The 27,786-nt window shown below is 38.5% G+C and overlaps 1 protein-coding gene across 4 annotated transcripts; it reads right to left on the bottom strand.

The window, feature by feature from the left end:
- Positions 1-813: 813 nt before the first annotated feature.
- On the bottom strand, positions 814-27,773 carry taok1a (TAO kinase 1a). 4 transcript variants are annotated; one of them, XM_066664246.1, is made up of 20 exons: positions 27,277-27,773; positions 13,591-13,835; positions 12,502-12,573; positions 12,050-12,151; positions 11,803-11,848; positions 11,520-11,616; positions 11,011-11,124; positions 9,981-10,072; positions 9,755-9,848; positions 9,532-9,613; positions 8,888-9,055; positions 7,544-7,750; positions 6,810-6,956; positions 6,471-6,707; positions 6,212-6,340; positions 4,649-4,852; positions 4,177-4,416; positions 3,661-3,873; positions 3,383-3,565; positions 814-1,625 (listed from the first exon to the last, which is right to left on the bottom strand). In XM_066664246.1, the coding sequence occupies exons 2-20, from the start codon at positions 13,756-13,758 to the stop codon at positions 1,107-1,109; spliced, it is 3,114 nt and encodes a 1,037-aa protein (XP_066520343.1). In that variant the 5' UTR covers positions 13,759-13,835; positions 27,277-27,773; the 3' UTR covers positions 814-1,106. The 4 variants fall into 4 exon arrangements, with proteins under 4 accessions (XP_066520343.1, XP_066520334.1, XP_066520317.1 ...); XM_066664237.1 differs by having other exon boundaries at positions 6,810-6,953; positions 8,879-9,055; XM_066664220.1 differs by having other exon boundaries at positions 8,879-9,055.
- Positions 27,774-27,786: the final 13 nt, after the last annotated feature.

Raw genomic sequence — 27,786 nt, forward strand, 5'->3', positions numbered from 1 at the left:
TATACTATTTTATTAATCTGATCCAGAGCATTGGAAACAATTGAGATACCAAAATTGCCCCTTGTTCACTTTCAAAATATCACTAATTAATGTTGCATATTATTAAAAACATAACAAAAAAAATGTTTTTAAGTGTCCTGCATTAGTGTCTCCTACCATCTGTGAAAAAATGTTTTTTGATATTATTGGCAGAAAAAGTGCAACCTTCAAACAGGACTAGGTCCAAAAATGCATTACAATCTTAAAAGACATCATTAAAAATATCAAAATAAATTAAAAACAATAAAGTAAAATATCTGGCTGTATGAAGTGCATATGGCCCAACTATAACATGGGAAGACTATGCTTATTTTTTCCATTATCAGCTAAATTAGAACATACTTTGTGTACTCTCGTGACTTGATAAAAAATATTTCTTTAAGATAAACTACATCTCTAATTCCAATGTAAAAGAGGAACTTGATATTCATGGCATTTTTGCGGCATAACAGCAGGCTGGCAATGTATGGGAGCTGAGGCATCTCCAAATCAGGTTCAACTGAGCTAGAATATAGTATATGGTAACATATTCAGTTATGTATCGGTGTAATAACAAGCCTAATGTATGCACTATATCTGTCTCCTCATACTTAAAACCCACCAATGATTTTACTATAATGCTTTGGTGGTTTATAGGAATAATGAGACGAGAAAAATAATGCGTCTGTGTCTCTGTGTGTGTGTGTATATATATATATATATATATATATATATATATATATATATATATATATATATATATATATATAATTACTTTTTATTTTATTATTATTATTATTGTTATTGAATAATATATGAATTGCAAAGACAGCTTGAGCTGAGCAGAGTTACAGACACAGATGTACTCCAGCCCTGCAGGTAGGTCATCATGCAGGAGTAGAATACCTATTGACCTGAGAAATGTACCTCACATAAATGGCTGCATGGGATAGAGAGAAAGGAGGAGATGGGAAGAAGGGGAGGGACAAGTGGTTTAGGGCACTGTAGTTTGGCCGATGTTTTCTCCCTTGTTGTCTCCTGACCTGTACATAATTTTATGAGTGGGGCTGGCACTGGGACTCTGGTATCTATGTGTAGGACAAGTGGGAGCCGTTGGATATCTGAGAGGTGATGCTGGTGCTCCTGCTCATGCTCTGCTCGCTGTGCCCCCCTGAGGTGGTCCTCCTCAGAGCTTGAGGGCTGTTCCTCATGCCAAAGCTCCCACTGCTCTTTGGCATTGCCTCCAGGGGTCCTGCAGACATGTGATTCCACTGGGAAGGCCCCACTCCTGGGACAGCTGGGCCCCAGCCTTGCTGGCCAGGTGCTCCTCCCTGACTGGAGTGGTAATGGTGGCTTGAGCTGCTGCCCCAGTGGGTACCCTGTGAAGTGGCTGAATAGCCCTGGGCCTGCTGTGGTGCCCAGCTAGCTGGTGCACCGGGGAAACTGTGGCTCAGGCCCTCAGGGGAAATGTTGGCCAATACCATGTTGCTAAAGCCCAGACGCATGCTCTCTGAGTCAAAGGCCTCGATCTCTCGTGCCTGGCGCTCAAGCAAGCTCCGGATACGCTCTGAGCGATCATTTTGCAGAGACAGCATTTCTTCCTCAATCTGTACAATGCAGAAGAGAAGATATTCCAGTCAGATTATACTGCAAAATGTCTTCCGGTTAAGGCATTACTAAGCATATCTCACACTCACACACACACACACACACACACACACACACACACACACGCACACGCACACACACGTTCAATTAAAAACGATAAATATAAATATTTATATATATAAACTGTTATCATACACAGGATATGATGTATTCTGTGTCAATCAATTAGAGCTTCATATAGAGCCCACCCCACTATCTTCCTACCTGCAGCTACAAAATTTCACCCATTGTTTAAATCCTACATTTAACCACTAAGGTTGTTTTGCTCAATTAAGCCCACAACATCTCTGGAAAGCTCAACAGTGAAGTATGGCATCCATTTACAACCCTACCATACCCTTAACCATCAACAGCCATAAATCCACACTGGCCTGCCTGGTGGCTACAGCTATGCCTAGCCCCACTGGTACCATTAATGCATGCCCAGTGCCACCGGGTCTATGTGAGTTTTATGTGATACACCACCATCAATCACAATAACACGCAGCACCCCACTCAACTGCCCTAACCGCCATATACCTATAGCACACCTCTGCCACTCCAGGTCTACAATACATTTCCCCAAATAGTGCTTTCCTTATCCACAACCACTGACAAGACCGTTCATCTGTTTCTGATAACTCCTTCACAGCTGCCTTTAATTTTTAGCTTCTAATGTCAAACTGCACAAGCAGGGATGTGGCAGACTTGGCTAAAAATCCCATAACACAGATTTCCCCCTGTCTTATATGTGCCTGCCACCCTCCTACTCCATCACCTCAGCTGCCATGTCTATGTACTTCAGCTTTTTCATTACGAATGATTTATATAGTTCATCCTCAAATACAGCAGTTAACTATATGAAATAAACTGTTTAATTTAAGAGTAAACCTCCATGTCTAGCCACGACTAGTGACTAAATACTAGTGTATTTAATACTGATATAATATAATGCATTCTGGGACCTGCAGAGTCTGCCAGCAATCTTTAATCTTGAGCTTCACCCCTTCTACCAATATTTACAGCCGAGGCACGCTCTCAGATATGTTCCCCCTCAAGCACAAACCTAACCACTTTATTACTACAACCATATGGCAATGCATTAACCTCTAGGTGTTTGCTGTCCAACAAACATGTAAAACACTAAGCAACCGACTGTCTCCATGTATACCAACCCTGAGACAAATTAACCTTACAAGCTGATAAAATATGCTACAACGTGTCAACCTCTGTACATAATCTACAGTTAGGGTCTGCACCACAAGATTTTGTGGGGTTGAAAGGATGTCGTGTGTATCAGCAAAAACATGGCGAAAACATGTCAAATCACATCCCTTGGCTAGAATGAGCTTCTGGATACCTGCACTGCCACTTGTGAATTCTACTCCCTTCCTTCTTTTGAGACTGGTACTGTTGCTTTTACCACTGCATATATCAGACTCAGAAGAAAATGCCTTGGGACAGGACAAGGACACTGATTTGCAAAGTAACCAGTTGCACTGTGTGTAAAGTCATGCAATTTTTAAAGTGGGGACCCTAAAAACTGGCAAACATGCAAAGATATCTTGCTTTAAAGCTGCTACATGAGGGGATAAAAACTCTTAAATAACATTTACCACATGCAAAGCTGTAAACTTCTAAACTAGTGATTGTACTGTACTTCAAAGCATGCAACCCCCCTACGAAAGAGAGCGCGAAATAGAGAAACAAGACAGACCTTCTGTTCTAGCAGGGCTCGACGTAGGGACACTCTCTGCTCCAACTCCTTTCTCTCACGGTCCTGTTGTGCCTCTGTCTGCATTTTAATCTTACTCTGATACGCATTGAGCAGCTCTAGCTCCTGCTGCAGCTGCATCCTCAACACCTGACACTCAGCCTCCTGTGCCTCATCCAACCGCAACTGTGTGAGAGAGAGAGGGAATATTTAAATTTGATTGCAATGATCACAATATCACAAGATCACAGATTGTCTGTCAGTATCTGTGTGTAACTCACAGCCTGTGTAGAGAGCATATCATTGATGGAGTGGTCATACTGCTCAGCAAGAATGGCCAGCTTTCGTGTTTGCTCCTCCTTCAGCCTCTTCAGCAGTGTCTTGTGTTCTGACTTGGGTGTGTTCTCAAGTAAGTGATTCCTCAGAGCCTTGTACTGCCGTGTTTGAATCTTACAAGTATCTTGGAATTGCTTCTTGATCTGGAGCTCTTTGGACTGAGGAGAAAGCAATGACTGGGTATGTATTTACTACGTAACAGGGCCAGTGACACAGGAAAAATACTTTTATATGGACACCAAATGAACTAAAGCTAATCTAAGACAAGTAGTCCAAGATATGACCATTTAACAGTACCAATGATGAAATAGGAATTTAGACAGGTTATGTTACATCTGTTGTTATGTGTACATCTTTTCTAAGTAACTGAAACAAACAAGGAATCTGTGATAGACCCTGTCCCACATGTTAAGATTTATAAAAATCTCCTCAAAATATCTTACTGAATCCTACTCGATTACCTTGAGGCTTTTGGGCTGCTGGCGGACCTCCATGACATGCTTGCGGCGCAACTCTCTCTCCCTGCGCTTGTTGTACTCCATCTGGTTGTTGAGCTCTGTTTGGTGCTGTAAACGAATGAGTTCTGCCCTCATCTTCTGGATGTTGTTCAGGTGCCTGAACTCCAGCTCTTGCATGGACTCATGGTGTCGCAGCAACATGGCATGCTCAAGGTCCTTCTGAGTTTGACGCTTATTTAGCTCCTACAAAATGCACAAACGAATCAACATGAGCCAAATGATACAGGTTTTAGGTGATTTTGCTTAAAACTTTAACTTCTACACAACTAATAACATGTCTGGGATAAAGTGCGTGAAAAAAAGAAACAAAACTAAATGTGCCTTTTCTTGTTGTCCTTGCTCCAATTACCAGATGGCTCAAACTTAACAGATGGCTAAATAAAGTGTATATTAGTATTGACTGAATTCATCTTACCTCTCTTACTAGGTCTTGCTCCACATTGTGGCGGGCAATAAGAATGCGCCGCTTGAATCTGCGGCACTCCAGTTCCAGATATTGCCGCTGCCTGCGTAGAAGGTTAGCCTCCTCCTCAGCCTGGAAGTGCTGGATATTTTCTTTCTGCTTTGACAGCCATTCTTGCTTTTCCTTCTTTGGTGTAGACTGATTCTCACTTAGCTCCTGCAAAAGTGTAGCAAAAAGAGAAGTGTAGCAGTTCAATGTATAAATATGCATAAAAACTAGGGTTAAATGATAAAAAAAAAAAAAAAGTATCGTGATTAACAATTAACAGTTGTTGATCACGATCAATCACGATATTAAGTACAATTAAATTTGCTCAAATTTGATCCTAAATATAGACTTTCCTCTTCAAAATAAGTGCATTTATTTATAGACAAACAAAATGAGCTTCTTCAGAATGGATTTGTTAATTCAAGAACATTCAACATCCATTTTTTAAAGAATATTTCCAATATACATTGCCATGCCAAAAGTCATGGGAAAGCAGTAGATGAATTAATTATGAAGTAGCGTTCCCATGATTGCGGGGATACATGCAGGCCATAAAGGGCTGCAAATGGTCACCAAGGAACGAAATGTAGCAGGAACCAGCAAATGATTTGTTTATGTGAACAAATGGGCCCAATCTATGTCACGAAAACACACCACACACCAATATGGAACCACCATTATCCTGTTGTGCCTTCCCAGTAAACAAGGAACGTTCCTGGAAATAAAGTAGGTCTAAAAGTAGTCTGTCCATCAAGGACATATTTTAAACGTCAGTAGACGTCCATGTTGAATCAACAGCTAAATGTTTACTGGGTTGTTGACAGCTAAGTTCAATGGTTTCATGTCGTCTGCACCACACACAAACCCTACCTTCAGTCCAAAACTACTGGTACATGACCTTGACATGCCACCAGTTGCCAGTCCTCTGGGGTCAAGGTAGCAACTTCATGAGCACACGTAATGCACCATGTCCAGTTATGTGGACACAGTGACACTCTACTGGGTCTTCTGTTCCTATATCACAAGGAGTAGGTGTATGTGGGGCCTGCTGCATTGAATGTGGATGTGATTTCTGCCAAAGTCACTTGTCTAATCGCACAACCTATTTTAGTTAGACGCTCCCGGTCATAATCATTAAGCAGTCATGGACAGTCACTGTGCTGTACACCGTAGGTTGTAATGCGTTCTACGACATATTTCTGTTACAGAGATGACACTGGGATTTAAGGAATGTTAAATGCCTGCACAACTTCAGAAATGGAAATATCCCACCTATATGTCAGCCACCATCATGCCTCGTTTGAACGCAAATAAATCACATCACCTTGCCATGAGTGCGCTGGTCAGTGTTCAACCTCACTCAGAAGATAACACCTCACAACTTATACAGGTGTGGGCAATACCAAGACATCCCTTGAGATAACACCACTTCATGCACGCCAATGTACAGCAACCCAGAACGACCATTTGGAACTCAGTTCCCTATTTTTGCTTTAAAAAATAATTCTAGTGTTGTTTTTTTCTAACCTCTTTGAGCTGCTCCTTGCGTAGTTTATACTCCCGTTTCTGTGACTCCTGAAAACTGCTGAGCTCTTTCTTCTGCTGGCTCTGGATATGCTGCTGGAATTTCTTCTCATCATTGGCAAAGGTCTTGGCCTAAAATGGGAAAATTGCCAATAATTGTCAACAAACTTTGACAATGAAATGAATTACAGGAAATGACTGATGGAAAGATAACTAATAAAATAATTAATAAAATTAAACAAAAAATAGCAGATGCTATTACATCCTTATCCATGGCTGCCTGGTGCTTCTTAATGAGTTTGTCCATCTCAGTAGTGAAGCTGCTTCTTTGGCTTTCCAGCTCCTTGTCCAGTTTGAGCCTGTGTTCATCCATCTCTGCCTTTAGCTTGTTCTCCAGAGCCAACAGCTGCTTCTGGTGCTGCCGCCTCATGCGTTTGTAACCAGACATCTGTTCTCGCAGTTCAGAATCCTGCTCGTGCTCCTGGATCTGACGCGTGACCTGGGCCACGAACACAGCTTATTTTATCCTACAATCATTATTATGCATAAAAAATTGCCAACCACAAAGCCACCATGAATGCCATAATGAAAGAATGCTCACCAGTGAGGCTGTGCGCAGTGTGGCAAAGTGCTCTCTGTTGCGGTATTGACGGCGAGGCGTATGTGCAGGTGGAGACTCTGCCTCAGGTGGCTGGCTTGTAGGCTCAGAGTCTTCCTGATAACTCTCCTCTTCCTTCTCCTCCTCCTCCTGCAATGAGACAACAAGCAAATAACGCTACCACATATTCAGGTTAAATCAATTTAAATATGATTAAATAAAATTGCACTTCACCACACCTCTGCATTATGTAATGACTAAAATTGAGACTTATATAGTGGTCATTATTGTAAACAAAATCTACCAAATAAATAAATAAATGAATTTCCTCCATGCCATTGTTCAGATACACCTAACAACACACTGAGGATGTACATAAATTTGGACTATAAATTGATGCATATTATACAATAAATGGATGTACTTTACAGAAGAGTTGAACATTTGGCAGCCTGTCCTGTCTCTTGCCAAGTAAAATTGATTAATTATTACAAAACAAAATTAATTCTATAAAACTAGTATTCATGTCAGGAGAAAAGCCCATCAGCTCATCCTGGAAATCTATTTACACATAACTTATATCATGTATATTATTAAAATGTATTTGGTAATGATGAATTATAATATTACTCAAAATATTTATTGTATAAATTTATTTTGAAACTGCTTAAAACATAACATACATTCACTCATTTCATTTTTTACTTAATATAAATCTTCAGTGTCCATGTACCCACCGGTTTGAGGTGAATGACGGAGCTGTTAGACATAACTGTGTGGTCTCCCTCGATTAAGTCCAGTTCACTCTTGTTGTCCTCAGTGGCGTCAGGTAAGCTGTTGACTGAGCTGCTCTGGGAGCTGGCACTGATAGACATGCTGGGAATGGACTGGCTGCTGCCAACGCTGTTCACTGTGCCTGTTCGCCCAGTGCTTTGCTCTGGCTCCTAAAGTAACAAACAAATTTACAGCAATTAAAATCGGGGGGCCAGAGAGAGGCTGTGTAAACGGTTGCTATAAACAGTAAGTAGCATAGTACTTGAGCTGGGTCTCATCTGTCTATTATGAATCAGGAGAAAGTGGTTTTCTTTTACTAAGAAAAAAAATATATTACTTTACATAAAATTTCTGAAACAAACCAAAAATTTACATTTCTAAACACAAACAGCTTCAATTTCAACAGTTTATGCATTATTCATATAACATGGTCCATATTTCTGAGACAGTTCCATCAATCATCTACTACAAAAAACAACCTGAAAATGGGGAGGGGGTTGATGCTGTAACGATGAACCAATATAAGCAAGGTAACACAACATGTTTCATATAGGTTTATAAATTAAATGTTTCCACAAACTTATGTAAAACAGGTGAGGTCTCACACCCCAATGGTCAAACACTGCCTTAAATCAATCTTAAGCTTAAGAGCTTAAAATCAATTTTACACAGTGAGACTGCTTATATGAAGCTTTTACAAATTAATTTGATGGTCCCAAGTTGCATGAAACACCAAACATGGATCAAGGATATGTAATGCAGCAAAATGTGTCAGTTATATTGTGGACATTCTGACTATAAAAATTATACTGCTATTGTATGCATCCTATATGTATGTCCATTTATAAAGATCAGTTGAAATAAATGACCTAAGTACTTGCATCATGATATAGAACTCTAACTTTTTAACATTTGGAACTGGAAATGAATAATAATTTGGTATTAAATTTGGTAAAAGAATTAGAAACATTCTTACTTATTCTTACTTCAACTTAATTTAAACAAACACCGGGATGGACAGCTGTTCAAAAAGAGAGTCATGCTAACTTGAACTGTAAGCTCTAATAAGATTAATGGGCTACCATCAAATAAGAAACATTATATCAAGAATTAAAAATATGGTTGTGTCTCCTGACTTAGAGAGAAGGGGGGAGGCGGGGGAAAAAAAACCCAAACCAAAACAAAAAAAAACCCATACACAGGAGCAAAATTTACTAAGATATCATTTTGTTTCAAGTCACTAAAATTGCTTGACATTTTATAAACAGTATAAAAAATAAAGAGTATAACGTAATCACCTCACAAACCTCTTCCTCTTCTTGTGGTTCAGCAGCAGGCCCATTTTGTGCCTTTGGGTAGAGAATCTTCTTCATTTTGCGGTACTGCAGATTGTCCAGCTCTCTCACAGCATCTTTGGTGCGCTGAATGAGATCCATCAGCACAGACTCAGCCCTATCACGCACCACAAATGCATGCTGTAAGAAAATAGAAAAATATATATTAAAAAAAGCAATTAATTAGAACAAAACATATTTTGAAAAAAAAGTGAATCATTACACAGTGAGCGTAACAAGTATAAAGTGTTTTAAGTATAAATATATATTTATAAATAAATATAAATATTCTACAGTATAATATTTTTAAATTGACACACATTACTTAGAAAATATGTAAACATAGCAACAGATGTAACATAACCTGTCTAAATTCCTATTTATTATACAGTATAATATTTTAAATTTACACAAAAATATGCTGTGTAATTATTACAACTGTGAACATGCTAGAGAGGTATTTATTTGGATTTATTATTATTATTTTACATATTTTAACCATTACATTTATGTAATATGACTGTTTTTAAGAATTTAGCTTTAAGCCAAATACAAGAACATGATATATGTAATGAGCTCCAGTGGTCTCAGAATCTCATATCTTTCAGTTTGCTTACCTGCAACAGTTCCTCAGAGGTGGGTCTGTCCTGGGGCAGTTTTTGTAGGCAGGAGTCCACAAAGTTTCTGAAGTAATCTGTCCTGAAGGGAGAAGAGATAGTGATTTTTAAACAACTGACACATTAATTCAACACAGAATTGAAGACCCAACTAAATAATGCATCGACAAGGAATACAGACACTCAGTTTGAACCAGAGAAAATCAATATTCACTGCACTCACCATTCGCTTGACTGCAGTGTTGGGCTCTCGTTTTGTGCTATATGGTATAAGGCACTCATTGCATTCATGTTGAAAAGTGGAGGTTTTCTCTCCGCTGCAGAAAAAATAGGTACATAAAGTTTAAACTGCCAAAGTTAGAGAAAGCAGACAAATTCTCACACACAAAAAAAACACCCCAGAAATTCCTCAAAAAACAAAAACAAAGTGAACGCCAGAGTAAACTCACCTAATTCAATGCAAGTTATACCCAAGGACCAGATGTCAACTTTACCATCATACTGCCCTTCATCCATGGCCAAGATCACCTCTGGGGCCATCCTAATACAGAAAACATTAAATGCACATTAAACAGAATATTAAATGCACATTTCCAAACCTCTTTTGGTATTAAGAACAGTACAAGAAAAAAACTGTGCAGGAGCTTCATAGTATGGGTTTCTGTTGCCAAGCAGCCGCATACAAGTTTTACATCACCTAGCACAATGTCAAGTGTTGGATGGAGTGGTGAAAGCATGCTGGCACTGGACTCTGAAGCAGTGGAAACATGTTTTGTGGATTGACATATCATGTTCTCTATCTGATGGTCTGATGGGTTTGGCAAATGCTAGAAGAATATTACCTGCCTGACGGCATTGTGCCATCTGTACAGTTTAGTGGAGGAGGGATAATTCTATATGAATATTTTTTCAAGGTTTGGCCTAAAGCCTCTTAGCTCCCGTATACTCGTAATGCTTCAGTATACATGGACAGTTTGAACAACTGTACACTTCCAACTTTGCCCATTTATTAAGAGCAGTTGAAATAAATGACCCCAGTACTTGCAACATGATACAGAACTCTAACTTGTGACTGGTGAAGAAACACTGACAACTTTGTTGGAACAGCTTGGACAGGCAATTTTCTGATCCAACATGACTGTGTCCCAGTGCACAAAGCAAGGTCCACTAAGGCATGGTTGACTGTGTTTGGTGTGGAAGAACTTGACTGGCCCATATAGAGCTCTGAAATCACCCAACATCAACGTCCTGAAAGTGTAATATGTACCTGTTTCAGTAGTTTTATTGTTTTATACACACACACAGCTTTGAGTATCACATTTTTGTCTATAATGTTCTCTCCAAAACGACAATAGCTGAAGGTCTCAGAAACTTTGTAAAACATTGCCCACAATATACTGAGTTCAGAGTGCATAGAGAAGAATTGTTTGGGATAGGCTGAATATATAAAGAATGAGCTGCTTTGCTAATGGCACTCACCAGTATGGAGTTCCCACAAAAGAGTTGGCTGGAGAAACAATAGAAGCAGACCCAAAGTCAGCTAATTTCACCTGACCAGGCTCGGTCAGCAAGATATTCCCAGCCTTGATGTCTCTAAAATAATGAAAAAGACAATATTTACAGCACAGAAAGCACTTGGCATATATTTTACCTGCATGTACAAAACAGAAAATGCTTTACTGACTGAATACTCGTGTACTGGTTGGGCACAGTGCTTTATTATCTGTAAACTTTCTGAGCACAACGTCTTTAGTAGTGTACCAGTACTAGACCAGTTTTACCTCATAAGCTTACCCAGAAAACAAGCATACAAACTGAGTAACATACAACAGCCATCATTTACAACAGTTCAAAAAGCGTGGGTGTTATGACAAATACAAAGACACTGTGCATGTAAAATATAATGAGATTCACAGACACATACATAGTGTTCCCAATCCATTCCTAGAATCCAGCAAATGGTACACACTTAAAGCACTCAGCCTCACCTGTGAATCATGTTGTGGGAGTGAAGATATGCCAGTCCTTGTAAAGCACCATGGGTAATGGCTGCTATCTCCATTTCTTGTAGAGGCTTTTTGTGTACTATAGAAAAGGAAATAAATTAAATGGACTCTAAGATGATAACATTCTTTAAATCAACCATATAATTTGAGCACAAAATAACACCTAATAAATTCAGTCCATCTCTGTTACCATGAGCTCTGTATGCACTTAATATGTCTTTGCAGTGATCAGCACACTGACTAGGAAAAAAACATTAAGGCTTACCCTCCAGGACATCTGAAGCTGAGCCTAGACAATACTCCATAACCAGCTAAACAAAGAGAGGAGACAAATATGGCAAAATATTACATGTCTAAAAAAATCGATCAGACTTAATCTGGAGCACTCATTTTTAACTACCTACCATAAATGTCATTAAAATGCATTGCAAATTAAATGAGTTAAATAAGAGACATTTTTCAAAGGCATTTTTAAAGGCATGTAGGAATCCCAGCAAGAAGTGGCCACTGACCCAAGCTGTGTGCTCTCGCAGGTAGCATCCTTTATATTCAATGCTGTTTGGATGCTGAATCCTTCGTAGAAATTTCACCTCCTTGATTATGTCTTGCCATTTCTGTGACGGAAAGAAAATACAGAGAGAAAATAAGCTGCCTATATCTAGAACAGTACAATAATAAAATCCAAACCTCTAAAACAATAGTACTTACTAAAGCTTAATATATTAATATAACACATTAAAACAGCTAGGTATTGTTTATCATATGTTTTACAAGGGGTTAAAAATATATAAACTAGTCATTTTGCTCAGAGCCTAAAAGAAATCTTCATTTAAAATGCTACACGTCCTACTTACAAAAACAGGCACTGCTGATGACTATGTAAATGTCAAGGTGCTCTTTTCAGCTTTTGTCTAAAAAATAATCACACGAAGATATGGAATAACACTAATTTTTAAACACCCACCTCATTGGTTTGTTTCCCACTGTAAGACATTTTCTTGATGGCCACCACTTCTGAGGTGCGCACATCTCGTGCCTATGAGTAGAAAAAATGGGCAGAATACATGATTTTCTTGTCATCTTCAACAAGCATTTTTACATAAATCAAATTATGTATTATGAGCAATTGTAAAACAAAAATACACACGCACATTCACAGATCAGCCATTACAATATCACCATCTATATGTTTCTAAACTTACTTTTCATTCTCTCAGCTACACTAACCATACAGGAGCACTTAGTTGTTCTACAATTACAGACTAGAGTTCACCTGTTGCTCTGTATACTTTACCCATTTTCAACCTGTTATTCACTAATCAGGACCACCAGAGAGCAGGTATTATTTACGTGGTGGATCATTCTCAGCACTGCAGTAACACTGATGTGGTGGTGGTGGTGGTGCAAGTGCATCAGACACAGCAGTGCTGCTGGTGTTTTTAAAGCCCTCAGTGGCACTAAGAATAATACAACAACCAAAAAAACATGTGGTCAAAGGCATCCTGTGGGTAACGTCTTCTCTCTCTCACTCACTCTCACATACAATAGTGTTTGAGACTTCGTAGTTTGGCCTTTAACACTACAGAAATAATGGTACGTGTCATGTGTCTCTGACTACCTCCAACTGTGGTTTGAGTGACTGGATTACAATACATCCTTGAGATGCATTGTACCCTGTTCACATGTGTACTTTGTACTGACCACTTATGATCAAATCACCCAGGATCCAGTGAGTGGACACAGTTTTAAAACTAGAGCAGCACTGCTGTGTTTGATCCACTCCTACCAGTGCAACACACCACCCCCATGTCAGTACCACTGCAGCACTGAGAGCGATCCACCACCAAAGCATACTGTGGGAATCCTGTTCATTGAAGAACAGTGTGAAAGGGGGCAAGCAAAGTATGCAGAGGAAAAGATGGACTCCAGTCTACAGTTGTAGAACTGAACCTGTATAGTCAGTAGAGCTGACAGAATGGATAGTGACACAGAAAACAGGAGGCGGTGATACTGTATAGGCTGATCTGTTTCTGAACTGTACATTGCCACTTACAAAGTAGACTGCACCAAAACTGCCATGGCCGATCTCCCGCAGATCAGTGAATAGCTTTTCAGGGTCCTCCTTGAAGAAGAGTTCAGAGATCTCGGGGTCCTTTAGGCTCCCCGCACGAACAGAGTTGGGCATACTGGGTAGGGGACGGGCCTGGGCTGCAGCCAGCATTGATTATCTGGGTCTGCAACACAACAGCCCCCAGCTACAGTTCATCTGCAGGACAATGACCACATATGGATAAACACCTATAGACAGACAAAGAAAGAGAGAGATGATAAATAATGTTAAAGCAAACAAAAACAAAATCACTTTTTGATTGCATCAGCACTCAATTAATTTTTGGTTCTGAAGCTCTTATCAACACACATGCTATTAAATATAATACAAACTAGTGTGTTTTTGTGATCTGCCTGAGGACAGGGACAAAATGAGTCATTGTGACTTTGTCATGAGCTTTTTGTAGATGGCAGGCATTTAAAACCCAAGGGAACTAAAAATAAACAAATAAATAAACAAATAAATAAGGTGGAGTAATGACTCACTCTCAGGTCAAGAATTTTAAAATCTGAACAGAATTCAACCTGAAATGTTTTTAATATTTTGTGTGATAAAACTGTCCTCAATTCACAGAGCTATAGTTATGCACTACACAAATTGGTTTGGTTCACACAAATAAGTTTTATTTCAACACAAAATATTTCAAAGTATCATTTAAAATTTTTGATCTCATGGAATAAGAGTCTATGTTAACTCAGCTATAAAAAACTGCTCAAGGCAGAACTGAAGAAGTTAAGACTAAGCCTGAAGTAAATTTGACAGTACAAAGGATAAGTGGCCATTGCTGCAGAGCTGACCGGTTGTGCAGAACAGCATGTTCTCCTGCTGAGTCTATGAGTGAGAGAGAGGAAGTGTGGAAGAGACACCCAGAAGCTGCAGCCACAACACTAACTGTGCTGTCACTCCCACAGGGCCTGAGCCACAGCCAGCCATGCATCAGTGCTCACTCTGCTGCCTACAGCCTGCAGCCAGGCCTTCAACACTGTGGAGTGCACTGTAACTATGTACCCAAATGAATGATTCACTGCTAATCACAGCACCACTCAAAAGAACTGCAATTATCATTTAATTATCAACATCGTGAAGCACCATTGGCTCAGTCTACACTTATTGGGTCACAGTATGCACACATTAATAATAAAGAACACATTAATAAAAATCCTTGCCATCAACAATCTATTGGTTTTCATACAGAGGAAATGTAATAAATGTAAAAAGGTGCCCTTAAACTAATTTAATAGACATGGCTCTAATTTGAACTATGCCTAGTTCTGGTACTGTTAAAAGGTGAGAAACATGTAAACACACAAAACATACATTACATTTTTTTTATTAATTTATCACTCTCTACTAAAGCATTCTCTACTAAAATATACTACAGACATGATAAACTGTTGATAACTAACAATTCTTGTTACCAATTAATGAACAGAAGAATGTTATATTAATGGTCCCCACAAATCCACTGTGGGCAAAGCTTATCAGGTTCTCTTGACATCCAGGAGAATTGTTGTTTAATAAATAAATAAACAAATAAATAAAAAAAACACCCACAGCAACAATGTAATTTTAATTAGAAAAATCCTAGCACCTTTACTAAGAATGATACCTTGTTATTGTGATCATGGACAAAGAACAAAGTGTGTACCATGCAGATTTTGTTCCAGTTATTATGCAACTGAATGAAAAACAAAATCATTCGGCAGTAAAAGAAAGTAAAAAAATAATAATACAATAAATACAACAAAATACACAGCATGAATGAGAAAAAAATTGTTGGTTATTGCATACAGAGTGTATTACATCTTGAAAAAAAAAGACTGAAGGCAAGTTGGTAATTGACAAAAATATTACTATATTAATACTACTAAATAATATTACACAGAAAGATGTGTAAAAGTGAGTTTAGTGAGGAATGATGGTTGAGTGGGATTCTTAAACCAGCTGAGTAACTAGTTAAAATGCATGTATTCACCAGCTTTTGCTGCAGGCAATTGTTGAATTGCCAAGGACTGAGCTTGTGACCAGTAAAGAAACACATTACCAAAACCAAAATATCAGTGAACAATCCTGAGGGTAAAAGAAGAAGAAAAAAAAATACTGGCAAATGCAAAGAGTGTTAACAGTGGTGATGATGAAAATTGAAAAATGCTTAAGTATTTTAAATCGTGACACAGTTTAATAACCAAAACAATCAACAACAACAAAAAAGATCAATTAATTGCCCTATTATCTGTTTGGGAGCTGGGCATTTCATAGTGCTGACTATGATGTGATGCCACACAAATCCAAACTTGCATGATGGCTAATAGCAAAATATTTTCTCCCATTCTCTCTGGTTTGTTGGTTTTACTTGTTATGGAGATGCAGAGAACTGTTAATAATAATATGCTAGTTTGAATAATTTGGTTAATATACCTTAAGGATAGTGGTTTAGCAGCTGAATTGGGCTAATAGTTTCTAACAGAATTGGGGGCAGAAAATAATACATTAAATCTTGCTTTCCTATCACAGGCTAATGACAGATATCTGCTTGACTATATTATGTTATATATGTTTCAGTATGGGGCGGCACGGTGGCGCAGCAGGTTGTGTCGCAGTCACACAGCTCCAGGGGAAGCTGAAGGTTGTGGGTTCGATTCCCGCTCCGGGTGACTGTCTGTGAGGAGTTGGTGTGTTCTCCCCGTGTCCGCGTGGGTTTCCTCCGGGTGCTCCGGTTTCCTCCCACAGTCCAAAAACACACGTTGCAGGTGGATTGGCGACTCGAAAGTGTGAGTGTGTGAGTGAATGTGTGTGTGTCTGTGTTGCCCTGTGAAGGACTGGCGTCCCCTCCAGGGTGTATTCCCGCCTTGCGCCCGATGATAAGCGGTTACAGATAATGGATGGATGTTTCAGTATAAGGGACATATTGCATCATTAGCTAGTGCATAGGTACTGTGTCATATGGCTTCAACGCCAACACTTTACACACCTCTTTAAAAGGTTTTAAGACGCAGCTGGTTTGGTACAGAGATTTACTGCATTAAATTAGATTCTACTTCAGGTTGTGAGAAACTATGGTGGGACTACATTATCTTGCTTTGATATCAGACCAGCCAATATTTTATGCATTAGGGAGAATTCCATCTGAAAGCAAATTTGTCTGTACTTGCCTCCAATGACATGGCAGATATGATTTCCAAGACTAAGAATGCTTACTTCCTGTTTTATTTTTTACTTTTTGAAAGGCATTCCAGCCTTCCAATGAAAACAGATTTAAATTTACCTTGTTAATCTGAATAAGGGAAATAAGTTTTCCTCATTTTTGAACGCAAGCTGCAGCAAAAGATTAGATAGCCTTCATCTTCCCAACATTATCAAATACACAAAAACTCAAATTAATATGACCACTTGTTTGGAGGAAACTCCCGAAGAGAGTAACCCTGTACTGAGCGTCTTAATCACTGCACAGGTAGGATGGGCAGTAGGGGTGAGCGATATGGTTCTAAAATAGTATCACAATATTTCAGGGTATTTTTGTGATAATTATATTCTGGACAATATGACAAACAGTGTAAAATATTTGTTTAATTTAAAAAAACATAATATTCCAACAATACTTTGTAACAGTTTTGAACCATCCAGTAGAAACATTAAAAAAATATTTGTAAATTTGTCTATTTTTGTAAGCAATTTTTGACTTTTCTTGTACTCAGCTGGATGCTTCTGCTTGAGATGGTGAAACCGATTAGTTTCCCCTTTTGTTGTTAAATGCTTCTTGCATATCTTACACATTACCTTGTGTTTTTGTACATCTGACATTTTATAAGCAAACCACCTATATGCACCAATGAAATTGCTCTCCTCTTTGGAACAAATTCTACCGCCACAGAGCCACTTTCCACTGACGCACTTATGAACATATTTCATATTATGTGTAACTGCACAATGTCATGACATAAACAAGTCAAAATAACTCTTATAACAATATGGATTTTTAAATAAATTTAAAAAATGATAGCGCTATTATTACAAACAATATGATATGACAAAGCCCTAATGGGCAGTGCAATCAGGCAGAACCCAGCATAGAGATCCCTTATAACCAAAGCACTCTTATGAAGCTCAGCTAGAAATCACACCTCGGTTTCCATGGCAACAGCATCCACAGGCTGACGGGCAAAGGGCCGGCAAACTCTCCTTTCAGCACAAGGCTCTTTCTCTCACATGGTTTGCCTGCTATGTGCATGTTACTGACTGGCTGGCAGACACAAATAGACTGGCAGGGCGACAGTTAAAGGAAATTAACCTATAACTAAACAACATAGCTTTGGGCAAAGCATTCCTGTCATAGTATCAGTCTTTGTTCCAAGTCTCTTTCATGATTCTCTTATATGCTGTAGTACTAAAATGGTGGCTGAAGTGAATGAAAATCTGGAGAAGTTGAGGATTTGTATTATGATGCAACTTTTTTAATAGCTTTAGTATCTATGAAATGACACAGTAAAAAAACAGCAATATTCAAACAAGCAAACATGCAATGTCACAAATTTTTACATTTCAGCTGTTTGATCTAAGTCAGAGATCTTAGCTTTTTTTTAAGCATTGTGGCCACTTTCTGGGCTGCTGAAAAAAAAAATAAAAACCCTACTCACACCTATAAACAGGAACTGCTGAAATTTGCTATTATAAGACTACAGTAGCAGCAATGGCAGTGCATATATCAGTACACTTATAAGCAATTGGTTATTTTATTACACTAGTTTTAGAGAGGCTGTAATGCATTTATTTAAAACAAATAAATAAATGTATTAAAAATAAAAAAATAAATCCACCAGACTTCTGTGAACTCCACTTCAAGTGTGCATCTTGATTTAGTTTGCCTACTATGGCTATTCCGATCTCCAATTCAATCGTGTCCATTAATATATGCAAGTATATGAGGATATGGGAATGACCTCATTCTAAAATAGCGCATTGTTGCTTGTGTTTGGGTCTGTTTCACCCCCACCCCACTGAGTGGTGCTCAGATGATCAGCTGCAGACACAATGCTGAGAGCTGAGGGCTGATGCGTTGGTCACAAGACTGGCTCAGGCTCCTGATGCCTCCCACCACACACCAGCTGCCTCACACCCTGGCACTGAGCTCCATTCTCTTACAGCATACACACAACACTATCACAGAGCACATGGCTCACATGTTGAATACAATAAGACCAATGCACACGGCACAGCAGAGACAGGAGCAGGTAACAGACCCTCATTATAAACAGAGTGCATATTCAACACTCAAAATGACTTATTCAGTGACAAACACTAACATGGCAAAAATGAAGAAACACCCAGACAGGCTGATTCATAGAACAAAATATCATTTTTTTATTATTGTTATTATTTCAAGACCTGTATACACTGATTTATGTGGTAACAGTCCACATTTAAAATACTTAAAATTTCAATCACTGCATTTGCATTCATGCAAACTATAGCCAGATTAGCTTCCTATATTTGTAGGTTGATATAATGTAATTTATCAATACCAAACAAACTTGCAAACCTCATATTTTAAGTTGCACTTGTTATATATTTTTAAGATGTGGGGCATTGTGTGTACTTATGACAGGCAGAGATTATGGTTCTACCAAATGCTGCCTATGTTATGGTTTATATTTTAGTTTGATCAAACAGCCGTAGATAAAGACTTCCATATCTCAACATGTGTACCATATGGCACCAGGCACAGGAGCCTCAGACATTAAAGACATCAGGCTAAATTTTAATAGACACCACAGATCAGACAGTGAAGTATGTGTGACATTTGAAATCCCTTTCTTTTGTCCTAGGTTAATTACAGTTTAACTGCCAAGGTGATTTACAACAACTATTATTATTGATTCAATTTAAACATGCTATTACCCCTTATGTCTGCTTCAGTGTTCATGTGTGTTACAAAACTACCGGAAAAAAGATGTTTCTACTTTCTACTATTCGTTCATTTTCTGTAACCACTTCATCCTGTTCTGGGTCATGGTTGGTCTGGAACCTACCTGGACATGGATCACACCCTGGATAGGGGGCCAGTCCATTGCTGTGAATCACCATCACCCAATTACTCACACATGAACACTTTTGTGTAGACAATCCACCTAACAGCATGTGTTTTTGGACTTTGGGAGATAACCGAAGCACCCAGAGGAAACCCACAGACTCTGGGAGAACATACCAAACTCCTCACAAACAGTGACCTGAGGCAGGGTTTGAACCCACACTCCCAGAGCCCTGGAGTTGTGCAAGAGTACCACTACCTCTTGCATGACCATGCTGCCCAAAGTTGTAACTATTATTATTTTCCACAAGGTAACCGAAATATGAGGCAGCGCAGACCATTTTGTTACTCAGAGAATTCTTCAAGCTATTAAGACACCCCATTACACACACACACACACACACAGATCAAAAGCAGCCAAGACACATACCAAAAAACAGCAATGACAGACTGTGGCTTATCAATTGTGATTTACTGCATGTCCTCTGGTTTTATGAAAAAGCAGTAGTTTGACCCAGACATAATTACTGTAGGTGGAGGTTGTTAAATAAAATGAGACCATGGCATGCCATCCTACACATGCACACGGAATGTAGCAGGACAGGACAACAAGTTTGGGGGTGGGGGGGAGGCAGGAATTCTTTGTGTATGCGAATGGTCTCAGTTCAGCTACTTCCTCTTCACTTAGACAGGGCACAAAGCAGGCTGTAACAGACACCTAATCTGCTACTCAGTGAACACTGCCATTTTTCTATGACTCATTCACCATGCTCAGAGTTGTGCTCAAGTAATTTCTGCTCCTCAGGCAGCTGTGGCCTAAATATTAGTGAAGGGGAAGATCACTAGTTCTATCCCCTTGTCTGGCAGGATATTAAGGGTGAGGGCAGGAAAGCAACAACGTCTCCTCCCTTAACATCTAGAGCTGAGGTGCCCTCAACCAAGGCACCTAACCCCCAACTGCTGAGGTGGCTGCTCCCCACCCTGCTGTGTGTGTATGGGTCTGCCATGAATGAGTTAAAAAGCAGAAGAACTTCATTGTACAATGGCAATATATTTTTTAATTATCTTAAACATTTCAATTATTCATTGAAATGCATAAACACAGAGGAAATATTCATATGAGCAACATGTTATAATACTTCAAACCCCATGACACTGATAACAGGATTCTACTCTTCTGACGTAGTTCTATCCATGGTTTACAGGTGAGGTCACTGTGTATAGTAGCTGCCACACTGAGTATTACTCATTACAAAATAATTACTCAAACACACTACTCCAATAAAAACTTTAAAATAGCTGAAGTATTTAAATATTATTGGTCCTCATTTAGATGATAAAATAAAAGGAATATAAATAAGGTTCCCTCACCCATTTATCTAACCCATGTTTGATCACAGAACTCTGTTTGTCTCTGTGCCAGTCAGTAGAGTGGAGCTCAAGCTGCGTCCCAAATAGTGCCATACTTCCTACATAGTGCACATCAAATATAATAAAACAAAGAAAAAAAAAATTCTGAACTCAGAGAGTACACTAATTTTAAAATGGAAAATGTGAACCTTATAACAGACAAAAATTTATACTAATGACTTTATTTTATGACCAACACTACTGTGCCCCACAGAGGGTTTAGGAAGACATTTAGAATTGGACATGAAAATATTATTCACAGATCACTCACATTTTCAGAAAAGGAGAACTAATTTATTTAACCAAATCAAAGCGAAATCACAGAAATAGTTTAGGCAGGCAATGATGATAAAACATTATCAATAAAAAAAATCACTCTGACAGTGGAGGGAAAGATTATTTACCTTGTAAACAGCGAAAATGATGAGACAAACGTATATATGGCTTGGGTCTGTAGTGTCTTAACATGGGTGATTACTGAAGACTGTATAGTTATTCATACGTGGATCATAATAATCTATGTATGGGCCTTGAGCCCAGTGAATAAGGGTGGGCTCTGGACCCAACCGCGACCCTAAACTGGATAAGTGGTTACAGACAATGAATGAATGACTGACTCACACAGATTAAACAAGAAGAACAAAGAAATTAATAAGAGTCTGACGTGCAACAGTTTTCCATTAGACCCTGTGATGAAAATAGTAATATGGCTAATAGAGGGTAACAGATCTTTTACCCCACCGTCCCTCCAAGTGGTAGTGGGCTTCTGGATGTTGAGCTTCTTTCCAGAGAAGGGAGAGGAGCTGTGTATGAGATAAACATATTCATCTTTTTCATGTGGTTACATTAGTGCCATGCTCTGAAACCAGACAATTGGTACCCATTATGGCACCCATGCCCCACTGCCCCAGCCACCCAAAAAAGGGACGGCGACCCATGGATAGAGACCTTGCCCTGATTCTACTGTGTTTGTGTGAGAGCCTTGATTTTGCTCTGGTGAGTCACAGGGCAATGGTCTGCTGCATATTTGTTGTAATGTCATTTATAAATAATGGTATCTGAATTATCAGACAATTCTTTTGAACAAAAATGCTCCATTGTAAGATACATTTTGAAACCATAACATGTAACAGTCGAATAGTTTCCATATGTTCTCAAACAATACTAATAAGAAACATTCAAACAAAAATTTGTCACCATCTACACTATAATACAGTACACATTCGCACTTTAGTTTTGCCCAAACAAACTTACTGTATTTGTATTACTTGCCCACAGTGTTAAACAATAACGAGTGCCAGAATTGTTGGGATAATAAAACGTGTTTTCCGGACAGCAGCATGAAACATGACTTTCCCATTTGGGCAAGTTCATGTTGCGGTGGGGCCTGGGGGGCATCGTCTTAACACGCCAAACTCAATTCACTTGAATAACCCCTTCTCATACAAAAATACATGAAACAATAAAAATAAACAAAAAAAAATTTAGCAAACACAAAATCCATCTGCCTGTCCAGTCAAAACAAACCCATGATATTATCATTTGACAAATGTCACCACAATTATGAAGCACAGCGAGACTGCAATTATATATATATATATAAATAAAAATAAAACAGACCTAATAACCTTACATAATCACGATTATTTGAGCTAACCACGATCATATTTTATTTTATTTCAATCCCAACAAACAATTTAAATTACGTGTATTTCTAAACAAATGGTGAGACTAATGAGTAAGGAGATTTAAGCTGTGTACATCTCCTGCTTATATTTTTGTCTGCAGCATTTTTTTTTGGATACACTTTATCCATCAGAGTATGTGGCACATTGCGACAAGGTAGCACAACTTGTCAGAACTTGCTATTAAACGGTGGCTGTAAAAGGTGCCAATACAACAAACCTGAGATCCACCACCGCAGATCTCTGAACTTGGGAAGACAGCAGCATCAACAGATTCTTCCCAGCAGCTGGCCATTCCGGACGCTCTCGGACGAGTATCTTAGGCTACGTTCACACAACAGATAAAGGTATACTAAATCTGATTTCATGACCAAATCAGATTTTTTGTTCTGCTGCTCACACTGTCTATATAATATGACCTATATCTGACATCAGTCTGAACAGACCACGCTCCTAAACTGACCCGCACACACAAAGAACAATGCTTCAGGCGCTGTCCAAATGTGTTCCAAGTTAAAAACACAGTAGTAATACTAGTAGAATATTAAAACGTGAACTGATTTTTGTTTCACTCAAAGCACAAATTTGCTCTCACAAACACCTTTATACAAATTTCCACGTTTTATTTTTTCATAAATGAGAGATAGGACGCTGGTTTCATGAGTTTCACAGGTTTTTCGTTTCCCAATATCTTTTACAAAACGGAAATCCTTTGACCTTGCCATTTCCACCTCCTAAACACCTCAAATGAAAATGAAAAAAAAAATGCTTTGAACCGTAGTCCAGAGATTATTCTCAGCAGCCGGAGTGATGTAAAATCACATGAATTCCGACCTGGTCTTTCAGACAGAGTCGAATTTCCACAGTTGGATATGGATCATATGAAACTGGCCCAACTCCGATATGAATTGTCAGATTCAATACGATTTGTGCTGTTCACACAGTCACATGAACAACACATCCATGTCACGTATGACCTGGCCTCTTTACCTGCTGTGTGAATGTAGCCTTAGTATTCCTTGCCCAGAATATGCTAAGCCAGTGAATAACTGATGTTTAAGACATAGTGCATTTAATTAGATTTTTTGCTTATTTTGAGAATTTGCAAATATCATTTTTAAACATGCTATTTTAATTTAATGACAGGACAAGGGGCAAATATCTTTACATATCTTTATGAATAAATTGTTCAATAAACTGGCGTTTTTTTTTACCATAATAGTGTGTGTACATTATTATGCTGTCATTAAGCATACAGGCCTGGGAGTGCAAAAAAAACAGATAATTAAATCATTAATCGCAATTACTTGTATGACAAATAATCGTCAGTTAAAATTTCATGATCGTGACAGCCCTAATTGTATAAGAATTAAAAAATCTAAAAAAATCTAACTAAATACATTAGCCTATGCATGTTTATTTATATTAACTAAGACTTTCACATACAATGATTAATTTGAGACAGTAGAAATTGAGTTTGGGACAGTGAATATCCCAGTTGCTTATCTAACTGGGCAAGCTGATAAAAGTTAATGCTGAATCCTGCCTGCCAGAGTACACCAGTAAATACAATGCTGGAAAGGAGCTACTTTGATTCCCAATAGAGAATCTTAAACTATGGGTCAATAAAGGCAATATTTTCATGAACTCTTTTTATTGTAGTGTAACACAAAGTTTTTTCCCCAGTATTGTGAGAAATTTCTGAATAGAACAACTTCATGGTGGTAACAAATATGATAGCATATTTTAATGATATTTTACCCTGCCCACTGTTCCATGGTGATGTAAACCCTAAGACTATGAATCAATCAAATTATAGGTAAACTGTTATTACATTTTGTATGGAAGACTGCATGACAACAACGTTTTGTATTAAGTTGATACAATCAACAGTACCACATAATTTTAAAAAATGTCAATTTTATATTCAATTTTCTATCTAAATATCTAAAATTGTTTATTATGCTTACCATACATAATGCAGTAGACAGTGCTGTTTCTTTGTAACTTCAGCTAATTGGGCAATAAAATACAATAATGGTTCCATGTCACAAATGATGGACTGGAATTGAAGGCAAATGTTCACCAGTCACTCATAGACATCGATGCTATTCATAAGTCAAATATGAACTGTGTGTGGGTGTGAAGAGATCCTGGCGGCTTCATACAAGTGATGCTAGGAGAAGTGGTAGCAATGAGGTCTGAAAAAGACAATGGAAGGGAAAAAGAGGACAGTGTTTCTCTTCAACAGAGGCACTATTCAGTCCCTTTCACACACCCTCAGTTTGCATGTTTCTGTGAAGCCAACCCATAAACAAATCCAGTAGGCCATAATAGCAGAGACTTACGAGATTACAATTACTGTGCCCTTTCTCCATTACAATAATACTGATGATAAAGCAATCACATCAGATCACTTTGGAGAAGAGCTAATAGTACTTATAGAGCAAATGAATTTGTTTTCTTTCCTTTAGACGACACAATTGGGAAACTCTGCTGCAAATGAGGCACAGTCTCACAAACAGGTTCTAATCTACACATCTAAATTCCACTTAACTGAAAGGGGACTTAAGGGAGAAGTGAGGGGAATGTCAGGCATTTTCTTGTAACATTGTGTGAATGTACATGTATTTTATTGCCTGATTAGCTGAAGTTACAAAGAAACAGCACTGTCTTTTGCATTATTTACATTTATCCTTAATCAGATTTCTGCAGTTCGCATGTAAACAGCACATTCCGAACTCTGAGATAAGAGTAATGTCAAGAAATCAGATTAAGAAATCAGTTTAGGAGAGCTGGATTTTACCTAAATAATCTGATTTCTCAGTCTGTAACAGGAGGACACACTGCATCTGAGGACAGGCGCTCATTTAAAAAAAAGCTTGCCTCCATCTCAGAAGCAGTGTAGAGAAAGCTGGGAGATGGGCAGCACTGAGTTATATCAGAGATCATAGGAAACAAACATCCACAATTGCAGATAATGTGGGTCTACATAATAATAATAATAAAAATAAATAAATAAATAAATAAAAATTTTTTTAAAAAAAAATCAGGATGTTTTGTCAGGTCTTTCTGTGATACGATAGGCTGTTGCAAATCAGAAATCAGATTATTGCCAGACTCATGTAAAAAATGTTCCCATTATCTGATCTCCCAAGTGCCTGTGAACCAAGTGTGTTGATCACAAAAAATCATATTTTTGTACAGTTATTGGACTATTAAGTGAATGTAAATGCACTCAAATTCAGTTGTGAAGTTTCCAATATTTGAATTACCCCAGTAAATGTCTAATTCCTATGTGAATAACTACCTTCTACTTCCAGGTGCAGGTTTGATCAGGCCTTTTAGAGTGAGTGTGAGCATAAGAATCCACTAACATTAAGAAAACAGCTGACTGCTTCTGGCCTGAATTAATGAATCATTCGAAGAGTAAAGAGAGTATCACTTTTGACCGCCATTATTTAAGTGAGCCAAAACTGAGAACTGCACTTTGAGGTACTAACTCTTCTCTTGATGTAAGCGCACAAACATTATTGAGATGTACAGCTAACAAATGTCAACTCACCACAAAACACAAGGCTCTAAGAGAGTGACATGTCTCAACTTTACTCAATGATGAGAAGAAAATGGACAAGACAGTACATGATAGTTAAAATGAGGCAGACAAAGTTGTTTTGAAGACACCTTACAGCTCTTAATGTGGAAAGAATCCAACATGGCTTAAATGTCTGAAAATAGCAATGCAAAATATTCAGTCTCTTCTCACATGTAATCATCATGAGTATTTTTTATTGCTGAAAAGCCAAATCAAGTCTAAACATAAATGATAGTTTTTCATTAAGAATTTCTCTAAAACTAAGCCAGTTATAAGCCTTACCATGGTTCAGTTTCCTACAACAACAGGTCTGGAACAAGAATAGCAGTAGGTTGTGTACCCATGAGAGAGGTCTGGTGTTCCTTGGTGATTATGAATTGAAATGTTATAATTTTTCATAAATATTAATGTATAGCCTTTTCCATTATTTTAGTCGACATGTCCATCAATGAGGCAGAAAGGAATGCTCAAGTAAGATAAGAGATAATGTTCTTTGTCACTATTTTGGTGCTCTGAGCCACGTTAAGCTGTTTTTTGTGTACCGAGAGGGTCTTGTCTTGAGAGGAATCTTAGCGATCAGCTAACGTGAAGTTTCCTCAGTCTCCATACACAACTTCAACACTGTGAATGATTAAACAAATACCATAGACGGAAAAACTAATGTTAAACAACAGTGCCTGTATTGTGTTTCGAGCGGTTAGGTTAAGATAAAGCAATTTATCTTAAAAGGTTCACAAATAAGGTGTTAGTTAGGTTCTAAAGCTAGCTAACTGTTACAGCTAACGTTAACTTACTGTCAATGGAAGACTAATCGTTACAGTGCACATAAACTCTGATTTTTTTTAACAATAACAGAAAGCCAGGGATGATGTTGGGCCAATTCAACTTCTGTAAAGTCTAAATTTGTTACTCACCCTTTCCACAACCAGGGTGCGGAGTCGGAATATCTCCCTTTAATCGCTTAAATGAAACTTAGGATGAAGGTAAAGTGCAGTCAACTCCAGAAGTAACCGTTGACGTTTTTAACGTTAGTCCACAAGAAGAACCGATCCCTCCGTCCACTCTGGGGGGTCTAGATACGTCTGAATTAAATTTCTACCGGAGACTGTCTCTGTTAATCCGTGTTAACCGTGGTGTAGAGAGAGATCCCGGTGCGTGTAATTCTGTAGCGGCGGCTCGGCGGCTCCTGTCCGGTGAGCGGTAAAGATGGCGGAGAGCCGGAGGTCCACTCCCCGACGAGCGAAGAGAGAGCGAACATACCGAAAAACAGCCCCAGCACAGCCGCCACGACCACACCCTCCAGTCAGGCCGAGAAACTAAATTACACCGCGTTTAACCGGGCTGCAGGGCGTAAGGGCTGCACTTCACACAGTCAACAACATGCTGTGGCTCTTCTCCCCCCACCTCCTTGTTCCTGGAACGAC

This window comes from Hoplias malabaricus, chromosome 1 (genome assembly GCF_029633855.1).
Source record: "Hoplias malabaricus isolate fHopMal1 chromosome 1, fHopMal1.hap1, whole genome shotgun sequence".
In the NCBI taxonomy this organism is placed as follows: domain Eukaryota; kingdom Metazoa; phylum Chordata; class Actinopteri; order Characiformes; family Erythrinidae; genus Hoplias; species Hoplias malabaricus.